The sequence below is a fragment of the Anolis sagrei genome, chromosome 4 (assembly GCF_037176765.1).
Source record: "Anolis sagrei isolate rAnoSag1 chromosome 4, rAnoSag1.mat, whole genome shotgun sequence".
NCBI classification, from domain to species: Eukaryota; Metazoa; Chordata; class Lepidosauria; order Squamata; family Dactyloidae; genus Anolis; species Anolis sagrei.
Genome location: NC_090024.1, coordinates 241664512 through 241691277, shown reverse-complemented (window position 1 = coordinate 241691277; position 26766 = coordinate 241664512). Strand labels below are relative to the sequence as shown.

At 46.4% G+C, this 26766-nt stretch overlaps 1 protein-coding gene across 1 annotated transcript; it reads left to right on the top strand.

Moving 5' to 3' along the window:
* The first annotated feature begins 10512 nt into the window (after positions 1 to 10512).
* On the top strand, positions 10513 to 26671 carry TRIB3 (tribbles pseudokinase 3). The gene is made up of 4 exons (XM_060771861.2): positions 10513 to 11080; positions 16918 to 17205; positions 20169 to 20461; positions 23098 to 26671. The coding sequence occupies exons 2-4, from the start codon at positions 16918 to 16920 to the stop codon at positions 23579 to 23581; spliced, it is 1065 nt and encodes a 354-aa protein (XP_060627844.2). The 5' UTR covers positions 10513 to 11080; the 3' UTR covers positions 23582 to 26671.
* Positions 26672 to 26766: the final 95 nt, after the last annotated feature.

Genomic DNA, 26766 nt, shown 5'->3' with positions numbered 1-26766 from the left:
AACAGACAAGAGTTCTTTGTCCCACCCTGGTCATTCCACAGATATATAAACCCCTTTCCTAGTTCCAACAGACCTCACTACCTCTGAGGATGCTTGCCATAGATGCAGGCGAAACGTCAGGACAGAATGCCTCTAGACCATGGCCATATAGCCCGAAAAAACCTACAACAACCCAGTGATTCCGACCATGAAAGCCTTCGACAATACATTGCAACTCCCATGGTTCCATAGCACTGAAGAATGGCTGGTAATGTGGTGTCAATGTGTGTTATTTCTGCAATGTGGATAACACCCAAAAAGTGCTACACTGCGTTAGATCTAGCTGTGAAGCAAAGTGCCAATTCCAGGCATATATTTCTGGAGGAAGGATGAGGAACAAGGCAGCATTTGTCTCCCTCTCTACCCAGTCTCCCACTTCCTAAAACATGATGTCTGAGGTTTCTGGAGGAAGGAAGCCCTCTCCGTGCGGGTCGCGCTCTCTGGCATCTGACCTCCTCGTTCCCAGGAATGTTCTTCTGACATCAGGCCCCACTGGCTGCTTGCGTAAGGGCTCCTGATGCAACTTGCATACCGCTGGCACTGCCTCCAATGGCTGCCTTTCCCAGAAAAGGAGGGCTGAGAGATCAATGTCCGGTCTTTAAAAAGGCAATGGCAGGCAGCCAGCCAGGAGGAGAGAGGAGGTCGCTGTTTGCAAGAGAAGCTGGCTCCCAACCCTTGCATGACACTTCTTTGCATCACATGCCATGGGAAGCAAAGCTGTCTGACAAAAAGGGACACTGTCCTGGCATAGTATGGCAGAGGCAGGCAATATATCGTATTTTGGATGTGATTCTCGGATGTGTCTCCCCAGAAATGCTCCTTTTTCTGGCCAAAAAAGAGCTGAATTGCATCTGCTAGGGTGCATCTACACCAGTGTTTTTCAACCTTCATAGAATCAAAGAGTTGGAAGAGTTGGGCCATCCAGTCCAACCCCATTCTGCCAAGAATCAGGAATATTGCATTTAAATCACCCCTGACAGATGGCCATCCAACCTCTGTTTAAAAGCTTCCAAAGAAGGAGCCTCCACCACACCCCGGGGCAGAGAGTTCCACTGCTGAACAGCTCTCATAGTCAGGAAGTTCTTCCTTGTGTTCAGATGGAATCTCCTTTCTTGTAGTTTGAAGCCATTGTTCCATTGCGTCCTAGTCTCCAGGGAAGCAGAAAACAAGCTTGCTCCCTCCTCCCTGTGGCTTCCTCTCACATATTTCTACATGGCTATAATATCTCCTCTCAGCCTTCTCTTCTTCAGGCTAAACATGCCCAGCTCCTTAAGCCACTCCTCATAGGGCTTGTCCTCCAGACCCTTGATCATTTTAGTTGCCCACATCTGGACACTTTCCAGCTTCCTAGTGGAAAGTGAGAGAGATGGGCCAAAATTAAAAAAATGAAGTTCAACAGTGACAAATGCAAGATACTCCACTTTGGCAGAAAAAATGAAATGCAAAGATACAGAATGCGGGATGCCTGGCTCGAGAGCAGTACGTGTGAAAAAGATCTTGGAGTCCTCGTGGACAACAAGTTAAACATGAGACAACAATGTGATGTGGCGGCAAAAAAGCCAATGGGATTTTGGCCTGCATCAATAGGAGCATAGTGTCTAGATCTAAGGAAGTAATGCTACCCCTCTATTCTGCTTTGGTTAGACCACATCTGGAATATTGTGTCCAATTCTGGGCACCCCAAGCCCTATGAGGAGCGGCTTAGGGAACTGGGCATGTTTAGCCTGAAGAAGAGAAGGCTGAGAGGAGATATGATAGCCATGTATAAATATGTGAGAGGAAGCCACAGGGAGGAGGGAGCAAGCTTGTTTTCTGCTTCCTTGGAGACTAGGACGCGGAACAATGGCTTCAAACTACAAGAGAGGAGATTCCATCTGAACATGAGGAAGAACTTCCTGACTGTGAGAGCCGTTCAGCAGTGGAACTCTCTGCCCCGGAGTGTGGTGGAGGCTCCTTCTTTGGAAGCTTTTAAGCAGAGGCTGGATGGCCATTTGTCAGGGGTGATTTGAGTGCAATGTTCCTGCTTCTTGGCAGAATGGGGTTGGACTGGATGGCCCATGAGGTCTCTTCCAACTCTTTGATTCTATGATTCTATGATTAATGCCACGACCCCTTAGTCCAGTTCCTCATGTCGTGGTGACTCCCACAATCTAAATCTGGATCATGTTTTTAATGATGAGGCGCTAGTGAATGGCTATTGTTGTTAATTGTATATTATTGTATAATGTTAACTGTTTTTATATCGTGTTATTGTAGCATTGAATTTTTGCTGTTCTGTTATTAACTGCTGTGAATCGCCTAAGGGCTGAGAATAGCGGTATACAAATAAAGTAAATAAATAAATAAATAAATAAATATTCAGGTGACCACACCTGGAATGTTGTGTCCAATTCTGGGCACCACAATTGAAGGGAGATATTGACAAGCTGGAATGTGTCCAGAGGAGGGCGACTAAAATGATCAAGGGTCTGGAGAACAAGCCCTATGAGGAGTGGCTTAAGGAGCTGGGCATGTTTAGCCTGAAGAAGAGAAGGCTGAGAGGACACATGATAGCCATGTATAAATATGTCAGGGGAAGTCACAGGGAGGAGGGAGCAAGCTTGTTTTCTGCTTCCCTGGAGACTAGGACGCAAACTACAAGAGAGGAGATTCCATCTGAACATGAGGAAGAACTTCCTGACTGTGAGAGCCGTTCAGCAGTGGAACTCTCTGCCCCAGAGTGTGGTGGAGGCTCCTTCTTTGGAAACTTTTAAACAGAGGCTGGATGGCCATCTGTCAGGGGTGATTTGAATGCAATATTCCTGCTTCTTGGCAGAATGGGGTTGGACTGGATGGTCCATGAGGTCTCTTCCAACTCTTTGATTCTATGAATATCTTTTCCTGCAATGTGGATCCATGTCTCCAATGTGTCCCAGTCTCTAGATCAGCAGAAAGCAAGCTCGCCCTCTGCTCAGCATGACATCCTTTCAAATATGTATTAAACATAAACATGGCTCTCATGATTAATACATAAGCTTTTGAACCTTCTCTCAAGGTTGCCTCTGGAGCCTGGAATAGACAATAAAGGACACCTTGTTCTTCTGAGCACTGTGCAGAATGTTTTTTCCCTGCACACTCTTGTAAAATTGCAAACCCTCTTGAAGCTTCAAGATTTGCAGGCTAGATGGGATCTCAGTTCCACTCTGTTTCTCTGCAGTCCTGATATTTTCTTCAAGGCTCCACCTTGCAGCTTCCATCCTCCACTCCAACACACAGCCGGATCTACAGCTCCCTTTTTTGGCTTCCAGCAACAAGACAAGGACGGCGTGTGCTGGCCCTGGGCCTTATCATTTGCCGTCCCCACCCTTCCCTTCCTTTTCCTTCCTGAAGTTCTTGGCCAAGACTCCAAACAGAAGCCAGAAAGCTGGAGACAGCTAAGAAGCTGGGAGGAGATTGGCATTTCTGATGTTATTGTCTTCCGCGGGAGGCCAATCTGTATCCGGAAAGGAGTGTCTCATCCTCATTGGTGATCCCTCGTGTCCAAATCTGATCGCCTTCCAAGTATAGGGTCTTGGTGGTCGGTCCGTAGATGACTGTAGAGACCTATTCTTGATCTGCATGGTCGTCTGCAGTGAGAACATGGATTTCCAGGTGGAAGGTGGTCCCAACAAGGGTTGGCTTGGCGCACCTCCTTTCTCCTGACATCTTCCTCCCTTTCACCCCCCTTTCATGCCTGGTCACAGCAAACCTCCACTTCCAATGATGAAGGGCAGGAGCTTCCCAGATCTCAGTGTCTATGCCAAAGTTTTTAAGGTTGGGTTTAAGCTCACCTTTAAATCTCTTTCCCTGACCACCAACATTCTGTTTTCTATTCTTGAATTGGGAGTAGAGTAACTGGTTTGTTGTTGTTGTTCATTCGTTCAGTCGTTTCCGACTCTTCGTGATTGGTGTAGACGCTGAACCCTTGGACAAGAACTTTCATTAGGCAGTCAATGTGTCTACTACAATTGTGTTTCTCAGTACCAAGTGTCATACACATAATGTCAATGGGCCCAGGAACGTCTTTCCTGGATTTTCTATCTGTAGCATGGACGTGTCAGGTTGTTAACCTGCAGTAACCTGGCAAGGTGCATGACGTGACTCCAAGAATGTGCTATCTTTGCATATCTCTCTCCCAGGTTGAACACTAGTATTTGTTGTTTTCGGTCCCTGATGCCTGAACTTTGACCATTCAACTGGGAGGCCATCCTAAAGCCACAGGAAAAGACTAAATGGTTTTAATGATCCTTCCAGGAGCTTCTAACTCCGGACGATGGGATCTTCCCATCTATGTTTCCAGGAATAAAAACTCTCCAGTTATATAAAGTGTGCTTTATACAGTCATCGAAAAATGGAAAGGTTGAGCTTTGCATTACACAGGGGAATGGTGTCGGAGGCCACATTTACACTGTCCTGTACTCCAGTTTCTGAATCCAGATTAACTGGATTATATGGCAGTGTGGATACAGCCAGAGACACCACTTGCATTGCCATGGGATATATCTAAAATTGAGGAAGCAAAATGGTTGAAATGATACCCTGGAATCCATGCCAAACACACACTCTGCCATCTGCAAAGAACTGGTGGGAACATATGCCTGCAAACACTGTTGATTCTGGTGGCCTTAAATCCCTATGAGAGTTTAAGGTGCAAACTGACGAGCCATTAGAGCATAATGTGCCAGCGACAGTCAGAGGCAGCCCTAGGTAATTTTCAATGGTAAGCAAACAGTATTTTGCCCCTCCAACCAATCACTGATATATATTTTCTGTTCGTCATGGAAGTTCTGTGTGCCATATTTGGTTCAATTCCATCATTGGTGGAGTTCAGAATGTTCTTTGATTTTAGGTGAACTATACATCCTAGTAACTACAACTCGCATATGTCAAGGTCTATTTTCCCCCCCAAGAGCGCCTCAAGAGCACCTCTGGGCAAAATCAACTATACTGCAAATGCTTACTTTGCGTAATGGTTGAGCCGGCCCTGGCGACAGTGCTTCAGAAAGAGAAAATTTAGAGTAGCAATATGGTAAACCCAGTGGACAGGAGATTGGAAACAAAGGATGCATCTACAGTGTAGAATTAATGCAGTTTGGGAAAGCAAGATCCTTGAGTACGTAAAAATCCATGAAACTAGGCACTTGTATCCATTAAATTAGACAGCAGGAAAATCTCATAGACAGATCTTGAGCTTGGCAAAAACTTGGTACACGAAACTCAGAGCACCTGAAGGCAAGACTGTGATAAAATAACAACGTTGACCCGAATGAGGCAACTCTCTCCCATGAAGCATTATAAAGTTTTTTCAGATCCCAAAAAGCATTTTTCTTAACCTTCTCACCAGATAATGGTTTGTTATTTCTTTTTTGCTGTAGCCAAACTGATTATCTCAGCCTCTGAAGACTTTGCCTCTGTTTACTAAAACTTTGCTTTCTGTCCGAGCTTTCATTATCTTCTCCCTCATTAATTCCTGTACCTGACAAATCATGGTTCAGACAGGGTTGTTGAAGGTTTTTCAGGCTATATGGCTATGTTCTAGAAGCATTCTCTCCTGATGTTTCACCTGCATCTTTGGCAAGCAACCTCAGAGTTGTGAGGTCACAAAACCTACATGTCCAGACAGTTGTTCTGAGAAAAGCAGAACCTCTCTCAAGAATGTGGCCTTGTGAATTTTCCTGAAACAGCTCAGGCCTCTTTTCTGAACTTAACTCAGGCCCAAGCAAACCCTCAACCCCAAGCCCATCATCAGGAATACCATCCCTATTCCCATCATGAACATCAACATGAACATCAGACACAATCACAGGCTGAACAGGCTGACATACAACATTTCATGACAAAAGTGAATGAAAAGATTATAAATGTTGAGACCTGCAAACTGTGATTCAGCATCTCTGTGATTCAACAACTGTAATCCCAGTGATGAGATGTACTTTGTGAGCTACATATTCCTAATGGACTTCCTAAATATCTGAATTAAATTACTTTAGATCAGATTGCAAAAGTGCAGTTACAAAAAAGCCAGACTGTTGAGAACGTGACCTAAGTTGAAATGAGATTTCATGAAATCCTAAATGCTTGTACAGAATCCGAATCATGCGTTATTTCCAGTCAGTAACACCTGGTACCAGAGGTATCTTGACTTTTTTTTTCAACTAGCTATCCCTTGCCATGCGTTGCTGTGGCCTAGTCTGTGCATATGTGCTTTGTCTGTGTATATGTGTATATATGTGTGTTTGCGTGTGTATATGTGTGTGTGTGTGTGAGTGATTTTGCACATGCGTTGCAATGTATTTTTTTATTTTTTTGACTTTTTAAGTCTCTTCTGTTGTGTTTTTCAGTGTTTTTATGAGTGATGGTCACTTGTTGGCCTGATACATGTATTATGTCCAAATTGGTGTCAATTTGTCCAGTGTTTTTTGCATTACGTTAATGAACATTACATATTTATTTATATATATTTTGAAGGGCCTGCATTTTCGTTTGCATTTGCTTGTTGTTGTTGTTGTTCATTCGTTCAGTCGTCTCCGACTCTTTGTGACCTCATGGACCAGCCCACGCCAGAGCTCCCTGTCGGCCGTCACCACCCCCAGCTCCTTCAAGGCCAGTCCAGTCACTTCAAGGATGCCATCCATCCATCTTGCCCTTGGTGCATTTGCTTACATAATGAGATATCTTGGAGATGGAGCCCAAGTGTAAACATGAGAACCATGTACGTGTCACATACACAAAACCAGAAAGAACCTTTGGGCACAGTCATATAAATCATTTTGTGCATGAAACAAACTTCAGCCATCCGAAAGCAAAGGTATCCTTATCTCAGCCACTCCTGTGCACAATATTGGAGTATTTTGGAATTCCAGATAAGGGACAATCAACATTTATCAGTTTAAACAGTTTAATAATCTCAAATGCTTCTTTCCCAGGCTTTTGTCCCATAAATGAAAGTCCGCAGAGGCTTAGGCCAGAAAGGTGCCCGTCCCATTTCCTTGTTGGTTTGGTCATAATCTCCTATGCAAGAGACCAGCAACCTCTCAAGCCACCATGAAACTCAGTGTAAGAGCAAAAACACCTCTGACTCAGCGGTGGGTAAGTAACTAAAACCTTTGCCAGGTTTCAAGGGTGGAAGATAAGAAACAGGAAGGATGTAAACCAGGCAGCTTGGAACTTTGTCTTCTGCAACCACCGCGGCATCTAAAGTCTCTTGGGGGTGAAGAAGCCGCTCTGGTTTTAGTCAGAACTTGAAAGGAACTTTAACCTTACTCTCCAGCACCTCAAGGCTGGGTTTACACTGCCATATAATTCAGTTTGATGGCGTAGATCCAGCCTGAGTAATGTTATGAATAACTTTCTCACTTTTGACACCAATTTGTCATGAATGACTTTTCAAAAACTCTAAAGCATAGGTTCTTTTTATTGCAATTTCCAATGTTAGAGGGTACATCAGATTACCGAACTTTTGCACAAAGAATGGCATTAGACATATAGCCATATAGATTCTATGCAACTACACTGGATTTACAATTACATGGCTAACAAACAAACAACAGAGAATTACATTTTCAATCACCATTCACACACCTGAGGATGCACCCATCCCTGTGTATCCAAATATTACCATATCCTTTTCTCCCTCCTTGGAGAAGCCCCTGTTAGGCCAGACCCTGCTTTCCTGCAGCCTGCCAATACATAATTCCAAAACTTCCATAATGCCAAAGCTTCAAAATGCATCCTTTCTCTAAGCACAGCGCCAAGGACCAGATCTCTGTTTTCCATACAGCAGAACCTGACTCCCTGCACAAAATCCAAGACTCCAAAGGCGCACTTCTTCCTCTTCCCTTGAGAAAGAAGGCCAAAGTGATCAGACTGCTCCCGTGCAAATCTGCCATTATCCATAGGTACACTATCTCTCTCCTTCCCATGGAGCAGAACATAGTGGGTGAACCAGACTCCTCAGGTCTGTCACAATTTAGGAATTATTAGATTGAGTCTTTTATAGGGATATTCTGCTGGTGTAGTCCCCAAAGTTGTAAATGAATGATAGACATCTTCCATCCTGGATCCATCTAAGTTTCCTGGCCAGATATTGACTCTTCTTGATTGGTGTTCACAAGCACAAGGCTTGTGTTGTCTTCCTTCTTAACATAAGGAATGTTGCAAACATTTTTCTTCACTTGAAAGAACCATTGTCACAATTCTTATCAGAGTTTACTTTTCAGTAACTTTTAATTACAGTCCAGCAAACAGGTTGTTAGACATTGCAGGCCTTAATATTTTACTGGTGTTTTCAAAATTATTATCTCCATCCATACATCCTTCCATTCTTCCATTCATGCCCACACATCACATTAAATTCACATTTATCAAATCTGCACATTGAATTTCTTATTACAGTAACTCATTTCAAATTCAGGTTAAAAACCACTCCCAAGGTACATCTACACCAGGCATGGGCCAACTTTGGCACTCCAAGTGCTTCTGACTTCAACTCCCACAATTCCTATCATTCTATCAAGTGGAATGGGGCTGGACTAGATGGCTCATGGGGTCCCCTTTAATTTTATGATTCTAGGATTTCTATTCATCTATCTAACTCTGGAGCCCCCGGTGGCGCAGTGTGTTAAAGCACTGAGCTGCTGAGCTTGTTGATCGAAAGGTCGCAGGTTCGATTCCGGGGAGTGGTGGGAGCTTCTGCTGTCAGCCCTAGCTTCTGCCAACCTAGCAGTTCGAAATCATGCAAATGTGAGTAGATCAATAGGTACCGCTCTGGTGGGAAGGTAACGGCGCTCCATGCAGTCATGCCGGCCACATGACCTTGGAGGTGTCTACGGACAACGCCGACTCTTCGGCTTAGAAATGGAGATGAGCACCACACCCCAGAGTCAGACATGACTGGACTTAATGTCAGGGGACTACCTTTACCATTTATCTATCTATCTATCTATCTATCTATCGCAACAATGGACAAACTTGGGCCCTCCAAGTGTTTTGGACTTCAACTCCCACAATTCCTGACATTCTGACTGGAGGAATGGGGTTGGACTAGATGGCCCTTTGGGTCCCCTCTAACTTTATGATTCTGTGATTTTATTTATCTATTTATCTATCTAGAACAGACATGGGCAAACTTAGGCTCTTCAGGTGTTTTGGACTTCAACTCCCACCATTCTTAACAGCCTCAGGCCCCTTCCTTTTCTTCTTTTCCTTCACTTAAGCGGCTGAAGGGGGAAAGGGCCTGAGGCTGTTAGGAATGGTGGGAGTTGAAGTCCAAAGCACCTGGAGGGAGGCACAAAGTGCCCTATGCCTCCTCTACAAGATCATCCCCACAAGAACCCAAGTTGGCCCGTGCCCAGGGGCGGCTCATCCATTACGCGAAGTAAGCGGTCGCAGAACACATTTTTTTGCCAGGGGCGCAGAGGCGCCTCTGTAAATGCCCCTCGATCGCCCCCTCAGCTCACACCAGCCCTAGCAGTCCGGGGGGGGGGAGCCTTGGTTTCTTGCCTCGCTACCGGGCGATCCTCTTCCCAAAGGGGCCGGGCCCTTGAGCCTCGCCTAGCCCCTCTCATTCCTGCTCCACCTGGCCACCGGGTGCGTGAGCAGAGCCGGCGCTCAATTGTTCTCTGCGTTCGATCCCTTCCCCATGACTGGCTCCCTTTCCTGATCCCCTGGCGCTCCACCCGCCTCCTCTCCTCTCCTCGCCGTGCCTGGCCAGCTTTGGGTCCGGAGGCGTGTCTGAAGACCCCAGCGTGCACACCAAAAGTCGCCTCTTCTCCTGACTTTCTCTTCAGCCATTGGGACTAAGAAAGAGAGAGAGAGAGAGAGACCCTCCGGCTGGAGGTATCTCCCACCTCCGCTCCTTCCTTTGTTTTTGCGCCTACCTTCAGGAAAGGTGGGCATCTCCAACTCTGTCTCTCTCTCTTGGTCCCAATGGCTGCAGACAAAGTCAGGAGAAGAGGGGACTCTTGGCGCACACACCGGGGTCTTCAGGCACGCCTCCGGACCCAAAGAGGGCCAGGCAAGGGAGCAAGTGTGGCAAGTGTAGTTACTAGGATGTATAGTTCACCTACAATCAAAGAGCATTCTGAACTCCACCAATGATGAAATTGAACCAAATATGGCACACAGAACTCCCACGATGAACAGAAAATATATATCAGTGATTGGTTGTTTTTTTTTGGGGGGGGGGGGCAAAATACTGTTTGCTTACCGTTGAAAATTACCTAGGGCTGCCTCTGGTCTCAACCAATTCAACTTAGTTTGTGGCATACCCAAAAACAAACTTTCTGGAGTTGAACAACTACTTTCAAAGTAAAGACCGCACTTTGAAACAGGAAATTAGACTTTCAAACCAGGAACAGAACCTTTCCAAAGCAGGAGAAAGAGAGAGAGCTGGTGCAACCAGAGCGCAATCCCTGCCGGGGAGGAGGAGCCAAGGGAGGGAAGGAAGGAAGGAAAGAAAGAGGGAGGAGAGAGAGAAAGAAGGGGGCTGTCCGACTGGTGCAATCCGCGTTGAGCTCCGCATCATCATCACCCTTTGGGCACAAGGTTACATCATCACCACCCCCGACGGCAGGAAGGAAAGAAGGAAAGAAGGATCCAGAGGCGCAAAGGCGCAGAGTCGCAAATCTCGGATCTCTGGAAGATCATGGATCCTCGATGCTGTTGGTGTTGCCTCTGCTGAGAGCCTGGGATCCCATCCCTCCCTCGGGGAGGATCCCTTGCTCTCCTGCCCCGGGTTCAAGACCCTCCAGGCCAAAGCAGCAACAGAGGAAACCAAGCTGCAACCGGGTTTGCGCCCTTGGAAGGAAGCCATCCAACCAACCAACCCAGGCGCAGCTGCTTGTGCGCCTTGCAAGAAACCAAACCAAACCCTGCTTCCTCTGGGCAAAGAAGGAAACCCTTTTTAGGAAAAGACTTGGAAGAAGGGCCAGGAAGAGAGAGAGAAGGGCCACTCCATTGAAGAAGCAGCTCAGGACACCCTTTGCAGGGCCTTTCCATCGGTGGCTCCTCATTCTCTCCAAAGGTAAGAGCAGAGGGATGGAGAGAAAGAGGGGTTGTGTGGGTCTTTGGGCTGCAAAGTCATTCGTTATCCTTGCCAGGCCCATTGGGTCTTCTGAGGGGACCCCATAAGGTCATCTAGTCCAGCCCCTGAGTGCACGAATCCACAGGATAATAATAATTATAATTATAATAATAAAACTTTATTAGTACCCCACCACCATCTCCCTCGTCCCTGTGGCTTCCTCTCACATATTTATACCTATCATATCTCCTCTCAGCCTTCTCTTCTTCGGGCTAAACATACCCAGCTCCTTAAGCCGCTCCTCATAGGGCTTGTTCTCCAGACCCTTGATCATTTTAGTCTCCCTCCTCTGGACACATTCCAGTAAAAGGTAAAGGTAGTCCCCTGACATTAAGTCCAGTCATGTCTGACTCTGGTGTGGTGCTCATCTCCATTTCTAAGCCGAAGAGCCAGCGTTGTCTGTAGACACCTCCAAGGTCATGTGGCTGGCATGACTGCATGGAGCACCATTAACTTCCTGCCGGAGCAGTACCTATTGATCTACTCACATTTGCATGTTTTCGAACTGCTAGGTTGGCAGAAGCTAGGGCTGACAGCGGAAGCTCACGCCGCTCCCCGGAATCGAACCTGCGACCTTTTGATCAACAAGCTCAGCAGCTCAGTGCTTTAACCCACGGCGCCACCGGGGGCTCCACACATTCCAGTAGTAACATGTTTATTATGGTAAACATGTTATTACAATAAAAGTATAATAATAATAGTATTATTATTATTATTAACGTATTATTATTATTTGTGTCAGGAGCAACTTGAGAAACTGCAAGTTGCTTCGGGTGTTAGAAGAATTGGCTGTCTGCAAGGATGTTGCCTAGGGTGCATCCAGATGTTTTACTATCCTGTGGGAGGCTTCTCACATGTCCCCACATGGGAAGCTGGAGCTGACAAATGGGAGCTCACCCCTCTCTCTGGATTCAAACCGCCAACCTTTCAGTCAGCAGTCCTATTGGCACAAGGGTTTAACCCAGTGGTTCTCAACCTGGGGTCCCCAGATGTTTTTGGCCTACAACTCCCAGAAATCCCAGCCAGTTTACCAGCTGTTAGGATTTCGAGGTGTTGAAGGCCAAAAACATCTGGGGACCCCAGGTTGAGAACCATTGGTTTAACCCATTGCACCACTGGGCTATTATTATTATTATTATCATTATTATTATTATTACCAGTCTCTCTTTGCAGCCCCTTGGTAGGCAGAAAGCACAACTCTAGGGCTGATGGGACACCTGGCATTTCTTTTACCGCTTGGAGGACAGTCCTTCTTGCACAGTGTTGACTTTTCGGAGCTGGGCTTTTGCTTTCTATGAGAAAACTGGTTCAGGCTTGCAGGCTTCGCTTCTCCATCCAACTTGCCCACTTTTGTAGTTGCGTGCCTTCCAAATGGTTTCAGATTTACTATTGGAGATGATGTGTGTCGGAATCCCAAGAACATATAATTCTGGGCACCACAGTTCAAGAGAGATATTGACAAGCTGGAATGTGTCCAGAGGAGGGCGACTCAAATGATCAAGGGTCTGGAGAACAAGCCCTATGAGGAGCGGCTTAAAGAGCTGGGCATGTTCAGCCTGAAGAAGAGAAGGCTGAGAGGAGATATGATAGCCATGTGTAAATATGTGAGAGGAAGCCACAGGGAGGAGGGAGCAAGCTTGTTTTCTGCTTCCTTGGAGACTAGGACGCGGAACAATGGCTTCAAACTACAAGAAAGGAGATTCCACCTGAACATGAGGAAGAGCTTCCTGACTGTGAGAACCATTCAGCAGTGGAACTCTCTGCCCCGGAGTGTGGTGGAGGCTCCTTCTTTGGAAGCTTTTAAGCAGAGGCTGGATGGCCATCTGTCAGGGGTGATTTGAATGCAATATTCCTGCTTCTTGGCAGAATGGGGTTGGACTGGATGGCCCATGAGGTCTCTTCCAACTCTTTGATTCTATGATTCTATAACTTTCAGGAAGAGCAGCTGATATGTTTTCAGGAAGAGAAGCTGTTGTATTTTCCTGCCTGGCAGAAAGGTGTTGGTTGGACTGGATGACCCTTGGGGTCTCTTCCAACTCGGTGATTCTATATATGATTCCTAAACAGGCGTCAATAGACTTGAGTAAGTTCAGGTGGATCATTCACCATTCAGAGCTGCATCACACCAATGACTCGCGCATGAATGTGCCAACTTCCTTCATTGGCTAAAAAAACACCAGTTGTGGTTGGTGAGGTGAAGCGAGGTAAATTGGAAACTGTGCCAGGCAGGAGGTTGCATTATGCATGGAGAGCGGGGAGTGGCCACACGGGACCTGGACGCATAGGAAGAGCACACAATTTCAGGGCCTGATGCAATAGTTTGGAAGAGCTGTTTCAACCGAGCCTCATTGAATTACTCTGCCTTATACGAGGGTTGAATGAAAAGTAATGCCTCCACCTTCGTAACTCCTCAACAGATGGCAGTACTGGTATGCAACAGGCACGGGCTTGTTCAGTGGACTCTCTTATACAGTTTCATTTTGCCCTTGCGCTTTGCCACTCTGCTGCTGAGTACGCATGCCCAGTGTGGAACACATCTCACCACGCTAAAACAGTGGATGTGGCTCTTAATGCAACATGCCGCATTATCACAGGGTGTCTGCGCCCCACATCACTGGAGAAATTACCATGTTTAGCCGGTATTGCACCACCTGACATCCGCCGGGAAGTAGCAGCATCTCCAGCTCATCCCTTGTTCGGGTATCAGCCAGCACGTCAACGACTTAAATCAAGAAATAATTTTAGTTTCCAATATACCCCACAACCTCAGCTTTGGGTTGTTGTAGGTTTTTCGGGCTATATGGCCATGTTCTAGAAGCATTCCCTCCTGATGTTTCGCCTGCATCTATGGCAAGCATCCTCAGAGATTGTGAGGTACCTCACAACCTCTGAGGATGCTTGCCATAGATGCAGGCGAAACATCAGGAGAGAATGCTTCCAGAACATGGCCATACAGCCTGGAAAACTGATAGCAATCCAGCTTTGTAACCGTCTAATTTAGTGGCATCAATGTGAGTAAACACTCTGTGCATGCTCAGAAGCTCTTGTTGTGTAACTCAGGCATGGGCAAACTTGGGCCCACCAGATGTTTTGGACTTCAGCTCCCACAATTCCCGACAGCCAAAACACTTGGAGGGACAAAGTTTGCTCATGCCTGGTATAGATGCACCGCTTGTGGTTGAGAGAGTGTGACTTTCCAAAGGCGAGCTTTCAGTGGCTGATTGGAGATTTGAATTCTGGTCTCTGAGTGTCTGGCCTAACTCTGAAACTGCTGCACTACATCATACTGTTTCTCCCCGTTTCGTGCCTCATTGTTCACAACTATTTCTGCAAGGAGCAGGATTGATTGCTCCGAGTTTGCATCATCCGCACTATTTGCACTGTTGGCAGGCGGTGAAAAAGTGATTGCAGGAGACTCCTCCCCTCTGGGCATTTTGGCCAGAGTTAGGAGCCAACTTGGGCACTTTCCGGATGTTTGTGGCCATTGATCTCCTTGGCAATGGAAGGAGGTCCTTGCCCTCATATGGCACATGCTTCCCGTCGTTCACAGCCTGGGCAAACAATTGACTCGGCATTTAAAGCAATGTCAATTGGCCAGCTGTGTGACTTGATTTGGGCTTTTATTCACATGATGTGCTTATTGACAAGCTGGAATGTGTCCAGAGGAGGGTGACTAAAATGATCAAGGGTCTGGAGGATAAGCCCTATGAGGAGCGGCTTAAAGGTCTGAGCGTGTTTAGCCTGAAGAAAAGAAGACTGAGAGGAGACATGGTAGCCATGTATAAGTATGTGAGAGGAAGTCATAGGGAGATGGGAGAAAACTTGTTTTTTGCTGCCCTGGAGACTAGGACACGGAACAATGGCTTCAAACTACAAGAAAGGAGATTCCATCTGAATATGAGGAAGAACTTCCTGACTGTGAGAGCCATTCAGCAGTGGAACTCTCTGTCCCGGAGTGTGGTGGAGGCTCCTTATTTGCAAGCTTTTAAACAGAGGCTGGATGGCCATCTGTCGGGGGTAGTTTGAATGCAATTTTCCTGCTTCTTGGCAGGGGGTTGGACTGGATGGCCCATGAGGTCTCGTCCAACTCTATGATTCTAATTTCAGGTGGGATGCTAGAAATCCTTTTCATATTTCCACAATTACGAATTGTTGAGGCCACTTTAAAGGACAGGGCTGTGTCCTATGCAATCAGGATGGGAAGTGTGACTTTCCCAAGACTACCCAATGTATTTCCATTGCCAAATAGGGATCTCAACACTGGAGTCCTTGGGTGCATCTACACTATAGAGTTAATGCAGATTGATGACACTTTAATAGCATATAATAACTTTTATTATCATTGTAGATTGTACAATGAAATTAAATTCCATCCCCTCCAATCACATTATATATATGTTGAATTACAAAACTAAACACACATCCTTCCAACTGTTGTGACTCAATGCTATGGGATCCTGGGATGTGTAGTTTGGCGAGGCACCAGCAGCACTCTTTGGCAAAGAGGGCTTAGACCTTGTGAAACTACAGCTTCCACAATCCCAAAACATTGAGCCATAGCAGTTAAAAGTGGAGTCAAAGTACATTAATTCTATGGTACAGATCAGCATTTCTCAAACTGGGCGTCGGGACCCCTGGGTAGGGGTCGTCAGGGGGATGCTGGAGGGGTCACCAAAGACCATCAGAAAACACAGTATTTTCTATTGCTCGTGGGGGTTCTGTGGCGGAAGTTTGGTCCATGGGGTTCAGAATGCTCTTTGAATGCTCTTTGAATGTAGGTGAACTATAAATCCCAGCAATCACAACTCCTAAATGTCAAGGTCTATTTCCCCCAAACTCCACCAGTGTTCACATTTGGGCATATTGAGTATTCATGCCCAGTTTGATCCAGATCCATCATTGTTTGAGTCCACAGTGTTCTCTGGATGTAGATGAACTGCAACTCCCAAACTCAAGGTCAATGCCCAACAAACCCTTCCAGTATTTTCTATTGGTCATGGGCATTCTGGGTACCAAGTTTGGTTCAATTCCAGCATTGGTGGAGTTCAGAATGCTCTTTGACTGTAGGTGGACTATAAATCCCCACAACTATGGGGATTTATGATCTATGTTAATTTTATCAATATCTGTATGTATGTATTTTTATCCTTACAATTTTAGCTTGTAAATCGCCTAGAGCATCTTGGATGGAGGGCGATTAATAAGTAATTAAATTATGATGATGTTGATGAACTACAACTCCTAAATGTCGAGGTCTGTTTTCCCCCCAACCCCACCAGTACTCAAATTTGGGCATATTGGGTATTTGTGCCAAATTTGGTCCAATGAATGAAACTACATCCTGCATATCCGATATTTACATTACAATTTATAACAGTAGCAGTATCATAGTTATGAAGTAGCAACGAAAATAATTTAGTGGTTGTGGGTCACCACTACATGAGGAACTGTATTAAGGGGTTGCGGCATTAGAAAGGTTGAGAACCACTGGCTTAGACCTTGTGAAACTACAGCTTCCATTATTCCAAAGCATTGAGCCATAGCAGTTAAAAGTGGAGTCAAATTTCATTAATTCTATAGCATATATGCACTCTTGGACTCTGAGGACTCTGGTTCAAATTCTCACTTGGCTACAGATAATTCAGTGGGCAAGTCACACTCTCTCAGCCTCCTTTGGATAAATCTCGCCAGGAAACAAACTTAAGGGCCATCCAGTTGTGCTCCCTGCTTTCTGCTTTGGCATGTTGTGATACTTTGTGCTTTTTCTCCCCTCCTAGATGAGCCTGCTCACTCAGGAGCACCATATAGTGGCCGCACTGCGGAAGAAACGGCTGGACATTGAGGATACGACGTCCACAGCGGAGAATCCCCAGCCCAAGCGCCGATGTCTCGATCCGGTGGAGGGACCAACCCCTTGCCTCCAGCCCTTGGTTTGCTCCCCACCTGCCCAGGATCAGGACCCGAGGGTCTCCCAGATTGGCTCCTACGTCCTTTTGGAGCCCACCGAAGGGGGACGCTGCTTCCGGGCGGTGAATAGCCAGACCGAGGCGGAATACACCTGCAAGGTAGGAAGCCCCATCAGAGAGCGTCCTTTGTCTCACCTGCTTGTTTGTAGCAAAGAATGATAAATTTGGAAGAGACCCCAAAGGCCATCTAGTCCACCTCCCTTCCGCCATGCAGGAAGACACCATCCAAGCCCACCTAACAGTTGGCCATCTAGCATCTGCTTCAAAGTCTCCAGAGAAAGAAACTCCAAGGAAGCATATTGCACGGTTGAGCTGCTCTTATAATCAGGAAGGAGCCGTGGCGGTGCAATGGGTGGCGCAATGGGTGCAGTGTGCCAGCTGAACTGCTGACCTGAAGGTCAGTGGTTCAAATCCATGAGACGGGGTGAACTCCCATGTGCCAGCTGATCTGCTGACCTGAAGGTTGGCGGTTCAAATCCACGAGACAGGGTGAGCTTCCATGGGTTAAACCCTTGTGCCGGCTGTACTGCTGATCTGAAGGTCGGCGGTACAAATCCACGAGATGGGGTGAACTCCCATGGGTTAAACCCTTGTGCCAGTTGATCTGCTGACCTGAAGGTCGGCGGTTCAAATCCACGAGATGGGGTGAGCTCCCATGGGTTTATACCCTTTTGCCGGCTGATCTGCTGACCTGAAGGTCGGCGGTTCAAATCCACAAGATGGGGTGAGTTCCCATGGGTTAAACCCTTGTGCTGGCTGTACTGCAGACCTGAAGGTCGGCGGTTCAAATCCACGAGATGGGGTGAGCTCCCATGGGTTAATCCCTTGTGCCGGCTGATCTGCTGACCTGAAGGTCGGCGGTTCAAATCCACGAGATGGGGTGAACTTCCATGGGTTAAACCCTTGTGCCGGCTGATCTGCTGATCTGAAGGTCGGCGATTCAAATCTGTGAGGCGGGTGAGCTCCCATCTGCCAGCTCCAGCTTCCAATGCGGGGACATGAGAGAAGCCTCCCACAAGATGGTAAAACATCCAGGCGTCTCCTGGGCAACGTCCTTGCAGAGGGCCAGTTCGCTCACACCAGAAGCGACTTGCAGTTTCTCAAGTAGCTTCTGACATGGAAAAAATATCATCAGGAATTTTTCCCTATTGTTAAGGTGGAATCACTTTTCCTGCTGCTGGAACCCATTGAGTCCTTGTCTCCATAGCAAGAGAAAACAAACTTGGCACCTCCTTTCAGTATTTAAACATGGCTGTCCAATGCAGAAAGGGCATTAACCAGGAAAATAAAGAAATATGTCAATATAGCTTTGTAGCAGCAAGAGTGGTTGTAGCAAAATCTTGGAAGGGAGATAAAAGAATTACTCATGAGATTGGGGAGCTGTCTAATGGACTTCGAAGTAAAAGTCATGAAGAATTTGCAAACAAAGGGTGGCTGGCTTTTGTGTATCTTGGAAAGAAAGCAAAGGGAACGATTTAGGGAACTTGTAGGGGTGAGTATTATAAGGTATAGATACCGCAATGAGCAGGAATGGAAGTAAAAAAGGCTTGTAAAACTATGATTCCATAGCGTTATGGTTAAAGTGGTGTCAAACCGTATCCATTCTACAATGTAGATGTGCACCTACTCCAAGGTTCAAAGCATTATGCCACACTGCCACAAATCTCTGGCTTTTCATGGTAATCAACACTAATATAGCTTCCAAGAGCAGCATTATGCTGCCACCTGCAGACTAAACATGGAATGTCATTCTTCTCTTTATGCAAAGGCACATCAAGTTGTATGCACCCTGTTCTAATCTCAAGAATCATAGAATCATATAATCAAAGCGTTGGAAGAGACCTCATGGGCCATCCAGTCCAACCCCATTCTGCCAAGAAGCAGGAATATTGCATTCAAAGCACCCCTGACAGATGGCCATCCAGTCTCTGTTTAAAAGCTTCCAAAGAAGGAGCCTCCACCACACTCCGGGGCAGAGAGTTCCACTGCTGAATGGCTCTCACAGTCAGGAAGTTCTTCCTCATGTTCAGATGGAATCTCCTCTCTTGTAGTTTGAAGCCATTGTTCCTTGTCCTAATCTCCATGGAAGCAGTAAACAAGCTCGCTCCCTCCTCCCTGTGGCTTCCTCTCACATATTTATACATGGCTATCATATCTCCTCTCAGCCTTCTCTTCTTCAGGCTAAACATGCCCAGCTCCTTAAGCCGCTCCTCATAGGGCTTGTTCTCCAGACCCTTGATCATTTTAGTCGCCCTCCTCTGGACACATTCCAGCTTGTCAATATCTCTCTTGAATTGTGGTGCCCAGAATTGGACACAATATTCCAGATGTGGTCTAACCAAAGCAGAATAGAGGGTAGCATTACTTCCTTAGATCTAGACACTATGCTCCTATTGATGCAGGCCAAAATCCCATTGGCTTTTTTGCCGCCACATCACATTGTTGGCTCATGTTTAACTTCCTGTCCATGAGGACTCCAAGATCTTTTTCACACGTACTGCTCTCGAGCCAGGCGTCACCCATTCTGTCTCTTTGCATTTCGTTTTTTCTGCCTAAGTGGAGTATCTTGCATTTGTCTCTGTTGAACTTCATTTTGTTAAATTACCTCTGTGTCTGTATTTATATGTTGTATGTCCAATTGGCATTGAATATTTGCCGTGGATATGTGCATTGTAATCTGCACTGAGTCCCCTGTGGGGTGGGAAGGGTGGAATATAAATACTATAAATAAATAAATAATAAGAGCTGTTCACCAGTGGAACTCTGCCTGGGAGTCTGGTGGAAGCTCCTTTTATGGAAACTTTTAAACAAAATCTGAATGACCATCTGTCAGGGATACTTTGATTGTGCTTTTCCTCCATGGCAGTGGGTTGGACTAGATGGCCCATGGGGTCCCTTCCAACTCTATTATTCTATGATCTCAGTGCTTGGACCAGAATTTCCAGTTTTTGTGGTGTCAGTCTCTCAAAGTCTGCAATGTGCTAGCTCAGCCAAAAAGTCAGGGATCATTGGCATATAATGTAAAGCCTACATTTTCCCTCTTTTGTGTGTTAAAACACTAGGTTTATCCATCCAAGAGCTATCGAGAGGTGATGGCCCCTTACAGCCTCCTCCCTCCGCATCCGAACATCGCTCGCCTGGCTGAGGTGATCATTGGGGAAGAAAATGCCTACCTCTTCTTCGAGGCAGGAAGGGACGACATGCACAACTATGTGCGGCGTTGCAAGCGCCTTCCGGAGGACGTGGGAGCGGCCCTTTTCCAGCAAATGGTGGAAGCGGTCTCCCATTGCCACCAGCACGGCATCGTCTTGCGGGACCTCAAGCTGAGGAAGTTTGTCTTTGCTGACCGGGAAAGGTGAGAACATCTTGACCACACTCTGGTGTTGCTTGTACACACACATTCTGATCTTGATAGAAACAGTTTCTTAGGGATTCCTCATCTTCGGAAGAGGAAGGGGAGCAGGGAAGTGCTCAGGAATTGGAAGGAGAAGAACAATCAGATGAGGATGTGATGTGGTGGCAAAAAAAGCCAATGGGATTTTGGCCTGCATCAATAGGAGCATCTTGTCTAGATCCAGGGAAGTAATGCTACCCCTCTATTCTGCTTTGGTTAGACCACACCTGGAATATTGTGTCCAATTCTGGGCACCACAATTCAAGAGAGATATTGACAAGCTGGGATGTGTCCAGAGGAGGGCGACTAAAATGATCAAGGGTCTGGAGAACAAGCCCTATGAGGAGCGGCTTAAGGAGCTGGGCATGTTTAGCCTGAAGAAGAGAAGGCTGAGAGGAGAAATGATAGCCATGTATAAATATGTGAGAGGAAGCCACAGGAAGGAGGGAGCAAGCTTGTTTTCTGCTTCCTTGGAGACTAGGATGCGGAACAATGGCTTCAAACTACAAGAAAGGAGATTCCACCTGAACATGAGGAAGAACTTCCTGACTGTGAGAACCGTTCAGCAGTGAAACTCTCTGCCCTGGAGTGTGGTGGAGGCTCCTTCTTTGGAAGCTTTTAAACAGAGGCTGGATGGCCATCTGTCAGGGGTGATTTGAATGCAATATTCCTGCTTCTTGGCAGAATGGAGTTGGACTGGATGGTCCATGAGGTCTCTACCAACTCTTTGATTCTATGAGGGTTTGAAAGTGCCCAAATTTCTAGAGAGACAAAAAGAGACAGAGCACCGACGGCATTCAGCCAGAATAGCTGCTAAAAACGCTGAGCTAATTGGGAGACGCCCTAGCACCTCCTGCGTGGGGAATTCAGGGTTATAAATCAGTAGCAGGAGCAGTCCGCTTTCGCTGGTAACAACGACCCTGATACTGATGTTTTCACTCCAATGGAATCTGCTTTGTGTCTGCTGCTAAGGACTTAGTTCATTGCCCGCTGTCTGATGGAAGACTGGTGTTTCTTTTGGGTCTTTGTAAGAGACTTTAATTTGTGTCTGGATTAAGACTTCCTTGTTTTCTTTTGCACTTTTCAATTGCATTTGCTTATCCTTTGTGTTTGCTGAAGTAAAGCATTTTTCTTTTACGTGCAACATTGTCTAAAAGCTGTTTTTGAAGGGCAATTCAGGAAACAGTTGTGCTTTTAACACAGTATGGGACTGAAGTCAGCTTGCAACAAACCCTTACATTCCTTGACATCTTGTATCTATCTCAGCCAGTGCTGTGAGTTGGTTGAACTGTTAGTGCTGCTAGGGCTTGGTAGGTCCTTCGGCCAACGTTATTGTTCGTTGTCTGTCATTACCAAATTTGTAGATGATACAACTGTGGTGGGGCTTCTTATCTCTGAAGGGGATGAGCCTACCTATTGGGATGAGGTGGATCAGCTGCCCTCATGGTGCAGGGACAATAATCTGGTTCTGATAGAATCATAGATAGAAGAGACCTCATGGGCCATCCAGTCCAACCCCATTCTGCCAAGAAGCAGGAAAATTGCATTCAAAGCACCCCTGACAGATAGCCATCCAGCCTCTGTTTAAAAGCCTCCAAAGATGGAGCCTCCACCACACTCCAGGGCAGAGAGTTCCACTGCTGAACGGCTCTCACAGTCAGGAAGTTCTTCCTCATGTTCAGGTGGAATCTCCTTTCCTGTAGTTCCATTGTATCCTAGTCTCCAGGGCAGCAGAAAACAAGCTTGCTCCCTCCTCCCTTTGACTTCCTCTCACATACTTATGCATGGCTGCCATCATGTCTCCTCTCAGCCTTCTCTTCTTTAGGCTAAAGATGCCCAGCTCTTTAAACCGCTCCTCATAGGGCTTGTTCTCCAGGCCCTTGATCATTTTAGTCACCCTCTGGACACATTCCAGCTTGTCAATATCTCTCTTGAATTGTGGTGCCCAGAATTGGACATAATATTCCAGGTGTGGTCTAATCAAGGCAGAATAGAGCATGGGTAACATGACTTCCCAGGATCTAGACACTAGACTCCTATTGATGCAGGCCAAAATCCCACTGCCTTTTTTTGCCGCCTCATCACATTGTTGGCTCATGTTTAACTTGTTGTACAAAAGGACTTCAAGATTTTTTTTCACGCGTACTGATCATCAGCAAGACCAAGGAGCTCATAGTGGACTCTACTCTAGGAAGAACTTCCTGACTGTGAGAGCCGTTCAGCAGTGGAACTCTCTGCCTCGGAGTGTGGTGGAGGCTCCTTCTTTGGAAGCTTTTAAACAGAGGCTGGATGGCCATCTGTCAGGGGTGATTTGAATGCAATATTCCTGCTTCTTGGCAGAATGGGGTTGGACTGGATGGCCCAGGAGGTCTCTTCCAACTCTTTGATTCTATGATTCTATGAGTGTGTTGTTTTGTGATGTGTGCTGGGGAATACTATTAATTTCGTTATACAATGTACAGTGACAATAAGGCTATTATATTTGCTTTTCTACAGTTTCAGGACTCATCCCAGATCTGTGTCTCATTAGGGATTGAGAGATCTTTCAATGATCGCTAATCCTCTGTCTTATCATCTTGTTTCCTTTGTTTACATAGGTCCAGATTGCTACTAGAGAACTTGGAAGACTCCTACGTGCTGAATGGCCCCGACGACTCCTTGGAGGACAAGCACGGCTGCCCGGCTTACGTAGGGCCCGAGATCCTCACCTCAAGAGGCTCCTATTCGGGGAAGGCGGCCGATGTGTGGAGCCTGGGGGTGGCTCTGTACACCCTCCTGGTGGGGTGCTATCCTTTCCAAGGCACCAAGCCGGCCTCCCTGTTTGGCAAGATCCGCCGCGGACACTTTGCTGTCCCTGAGGACCTGTCGCCCAAAGCTCGGTGCCTCATTCGGTGCCTCCTTCGGAAAAACCCATCAGAGAGACTGACCACCAAGGAGATATTGCTGCATCCATGGCTGGCCACGGTGGACAACTCTGGGAGCTCACGAAGTAACACTGGCGAGGAGCAGGTAGTGCCAGAAATAGGACGCATACAGAGAGCTGAAGCCAAAGAAGAACCAGAGGAAGGTCTGTACAGCTGAGTTGGACAACGTGGCCAAACTCGGACTGTGTCTTGACCTAACTTCTTCTATGTGGTTCCATCAAACTTTCAGTTCTATTGGACTGTTTCCAAAGGTGCCTTTGAAATGGGAAAGAGGTTCTCATTTGCCAGCAGGTGCTTTTGCGTCTAAATCAGGGAAGAAGGGAATCAAAATCTCCTTTGTAGGAGCTCAGCACTGTGCTCTTTCGCCTGCACCAAAGAACCATTTCTGAACTCTCAGCCAGCACAATCTCTTGCATTCAGAAAGAGGAACTCTTCTATACTTTGGACCCTTTCAGCTCTTAAGTTGGAAATCCAAGATCCAAAGTGCAGACTGTGCAAGGGTCATAAACAGGGCTGGAGGAAAATTCACCTGGGATTTCCTGGAAAGAAAGTTCTAGGTTGCAAAGGGAGGAATTGCATAAAGTGTCCTTCCATGCCCAAAGGCTGGATGTTAGCATTGTTGATTTCAGATGAAGACTCTGAGTAAATCTTGGTTGGGGCTTTTTGATCGGGTGGCTCTCAAGAGGGACCTCTGCTCCCTCCTGCCTTGAGTACATTGTAGTTTTTCTTTGTGCCAAATGGAAAGGGTTGCACTCCTTCTTGGACTGAGACTGTGTAGTGAGGAGACAAGAAATATTCCAGGCTGCCATTTCCCTTATTGTTGTGTGCCTTCAAGTCATTTCCAACTACCGTTGACTATCACAAGGGTTTCTTAGCCAGATTTGTCCCTTTGTGCCTTCCTTTGAGAACGAGTGCAACTTGCCCAAAGGCACTCAGTGGGTTTCCAAATTTTCCATCACTGAGAAAGGATTTGAATCCTTGGAATGGGTCCAGAGGAGGGTGACTAAAATGATCAAGTGTCTGGATAACAAGCCCTATGAGGAGCGGCTTAAGGAGCTGGGCATGTTTAGCCTGAAGAAGAGAAGGCTGAGAGGAGATATGATAGCCATGTATAAATATGTGAGAGGAAGTCATTTGGCCCTTGGTAACCACTGAGGTTTGATCCCAGGGACCTCCACAGATCTTAAAATCCATGGATGCTGAAGGCTCATTACATAGACTGACATATTAAAATGGTGTCTCTTATATAAAATGACAAATCAAAGTTTGCTTTTGGGAATTCCAAGTAAAAGATCTGTATTAACAAGGGCACCAAAGTTGGTATTTTGTTTAAAAAAATCCAAACTGAAAAAGAGTCTGGTTTTCAAGTCCTTAGAGAGGAGATGCAGCAATTGGGCAAATCCAAGACATTTTAATGTATTGCTGCTCCCAAAATAAAGGGAACGGAGTGAGTCATCAGGTTACCAATAACCTTGACTGTAGAATCTGTTCACAGTTGGCTGACACTGTGCTTGGATGCATTTCAGAAAGAGAGAATTTCTGAATCCTGGATGAGGGATACTCAGCGTATTTTACATCCAATTTACCTTTTTAAAAGTCATTATACGAACTGAAAGAGATCAACAAGTTGAGGCGCAACAAGTGGCCAAATCCCGCCCATTTTAATTGATTGCTCCTCCCTGAAAAATCAGATTATCTGTTTTCCCCACACTCCGTTTTTTCCTGAGCTCCCATAATATTCTTGAACAACACTAACCTCAAAGTCCAAAGCATTTCCTTCTCTTCCCATGTCCTCTGCAGTCTTGCATTGATTGGTTTTTGCTGCTCATTTCAGGCCAATATGAAGGAGTGCAAGGAAGAGGCAATGGCTGGTTTGTGGGGAAGCAAATGATACTTGGATTGCTGTCCCTATCAAGCCTCTCTGCAGTGGCCCAGCAGGGTGCATCTGTACTGTTGAATTAATGCAGTTTCACCCCACTTTAACTGCCATAGCCAGTGCTGTGGAATCATGGGAGCTGTAGTTTCCCAGAGAGTGTTTGAGGACTGGGACATCCGTTGGGAGACCAAGGTGCTTGTTTATAAAGCTATTGTCCTCCCAACCCTGCTATATGCCTGCGAGACGTGGACTGTCTACAGACGTCACATGCAACTCCTGGAATGATTCCATCAGCGCTGCCTCTGAAAAATCCTGCAAATCTCTTGGGAAGACAAGCAGATTTCCCAGAGAGTGTTTGAGGACCAGGACATAGGTAGGGAGACCAAGGTGCTTGTTTATAAAGCTATTGCCCTCCCAACCCTGCTATACGCCTGCGAAACGTGGACTGTCTACAGACATCACATGCAACTCCTGGAACGATTCCATCAGCGCTGCCTCCGAAAAATCCTGCAAATCTCTTGGGAAGACAAGCAGATTTCCCAGAGAGTGTTTTGAGGACTGGGACATCCATAGGGAGACTAAGGTGCTTGTTTATAAAGCTATTGTCCTCCCAACCCTGCTATACGCCTGCGAGACGTGGACTGTCTACAGACATCACATGCAACTCCTGGAACGATTCCATCAGTGCTGCCTCCGAAAAATCCTGCAAGTCTCTTGGGAAGACAAGCGGACAAATGTCAGCATGCTGGAAGAAGCAAAGACCACCAGCATTGAAGCAATGGTCCTCCGCCATCAACTCCACTGGGCCGGCCATGTTGTCCAGATGCCCAACCACCGTCTCCCAAAGCAGTTTCTCTAATCCGAACTCAAGAATGGAAAACTGAATGTTGGTGGACAGGGAAAGAAATTCAAAGATGGGCTCAATGCCAATCTTTAAAACTATGGCATAGACACTGAGAACTGGGAAGCCCTGGCCTTTGAGCACTCCAGCTGGAGGTCAGCTGTGACCAGCAGTGCTGTAGAATTTGAAGAGGCACAAATGGAGGGTGAAAGGGAGAAATGTGCCAACAGGAAGGTGCATCAAGCCAACCCTGACTGGGACAGCCTTCCACTTGTAAATTAATGCCCTCACTGCGGGAGAACATGTGGGTAAAGAGCAGGTCTCCAGGGTCACCTACGGACCCACCACGAGGACACCGATCTTGGAAGACTAACACAGTTTCCCAAGCTCTGCCCTATTGCATCAGTAAATATGTAGCAAACCTGTGTGCCTTTTCAGATTTGACCAAACAGAGACCTTGATTTCCTTTTTTTTAATGAATTGAGTTTGATTATGGTTGGAAAATAAATCAGGACTTTGTGTTGACTTGCTCTTCGTGTCTCATTGTCATGACTTGCAGTAACTTGGAACTCTCTCTCGGACAAAAGCAAGGCTTGCATCGAGCTCAGCCTCCCTGCAAGGCTGG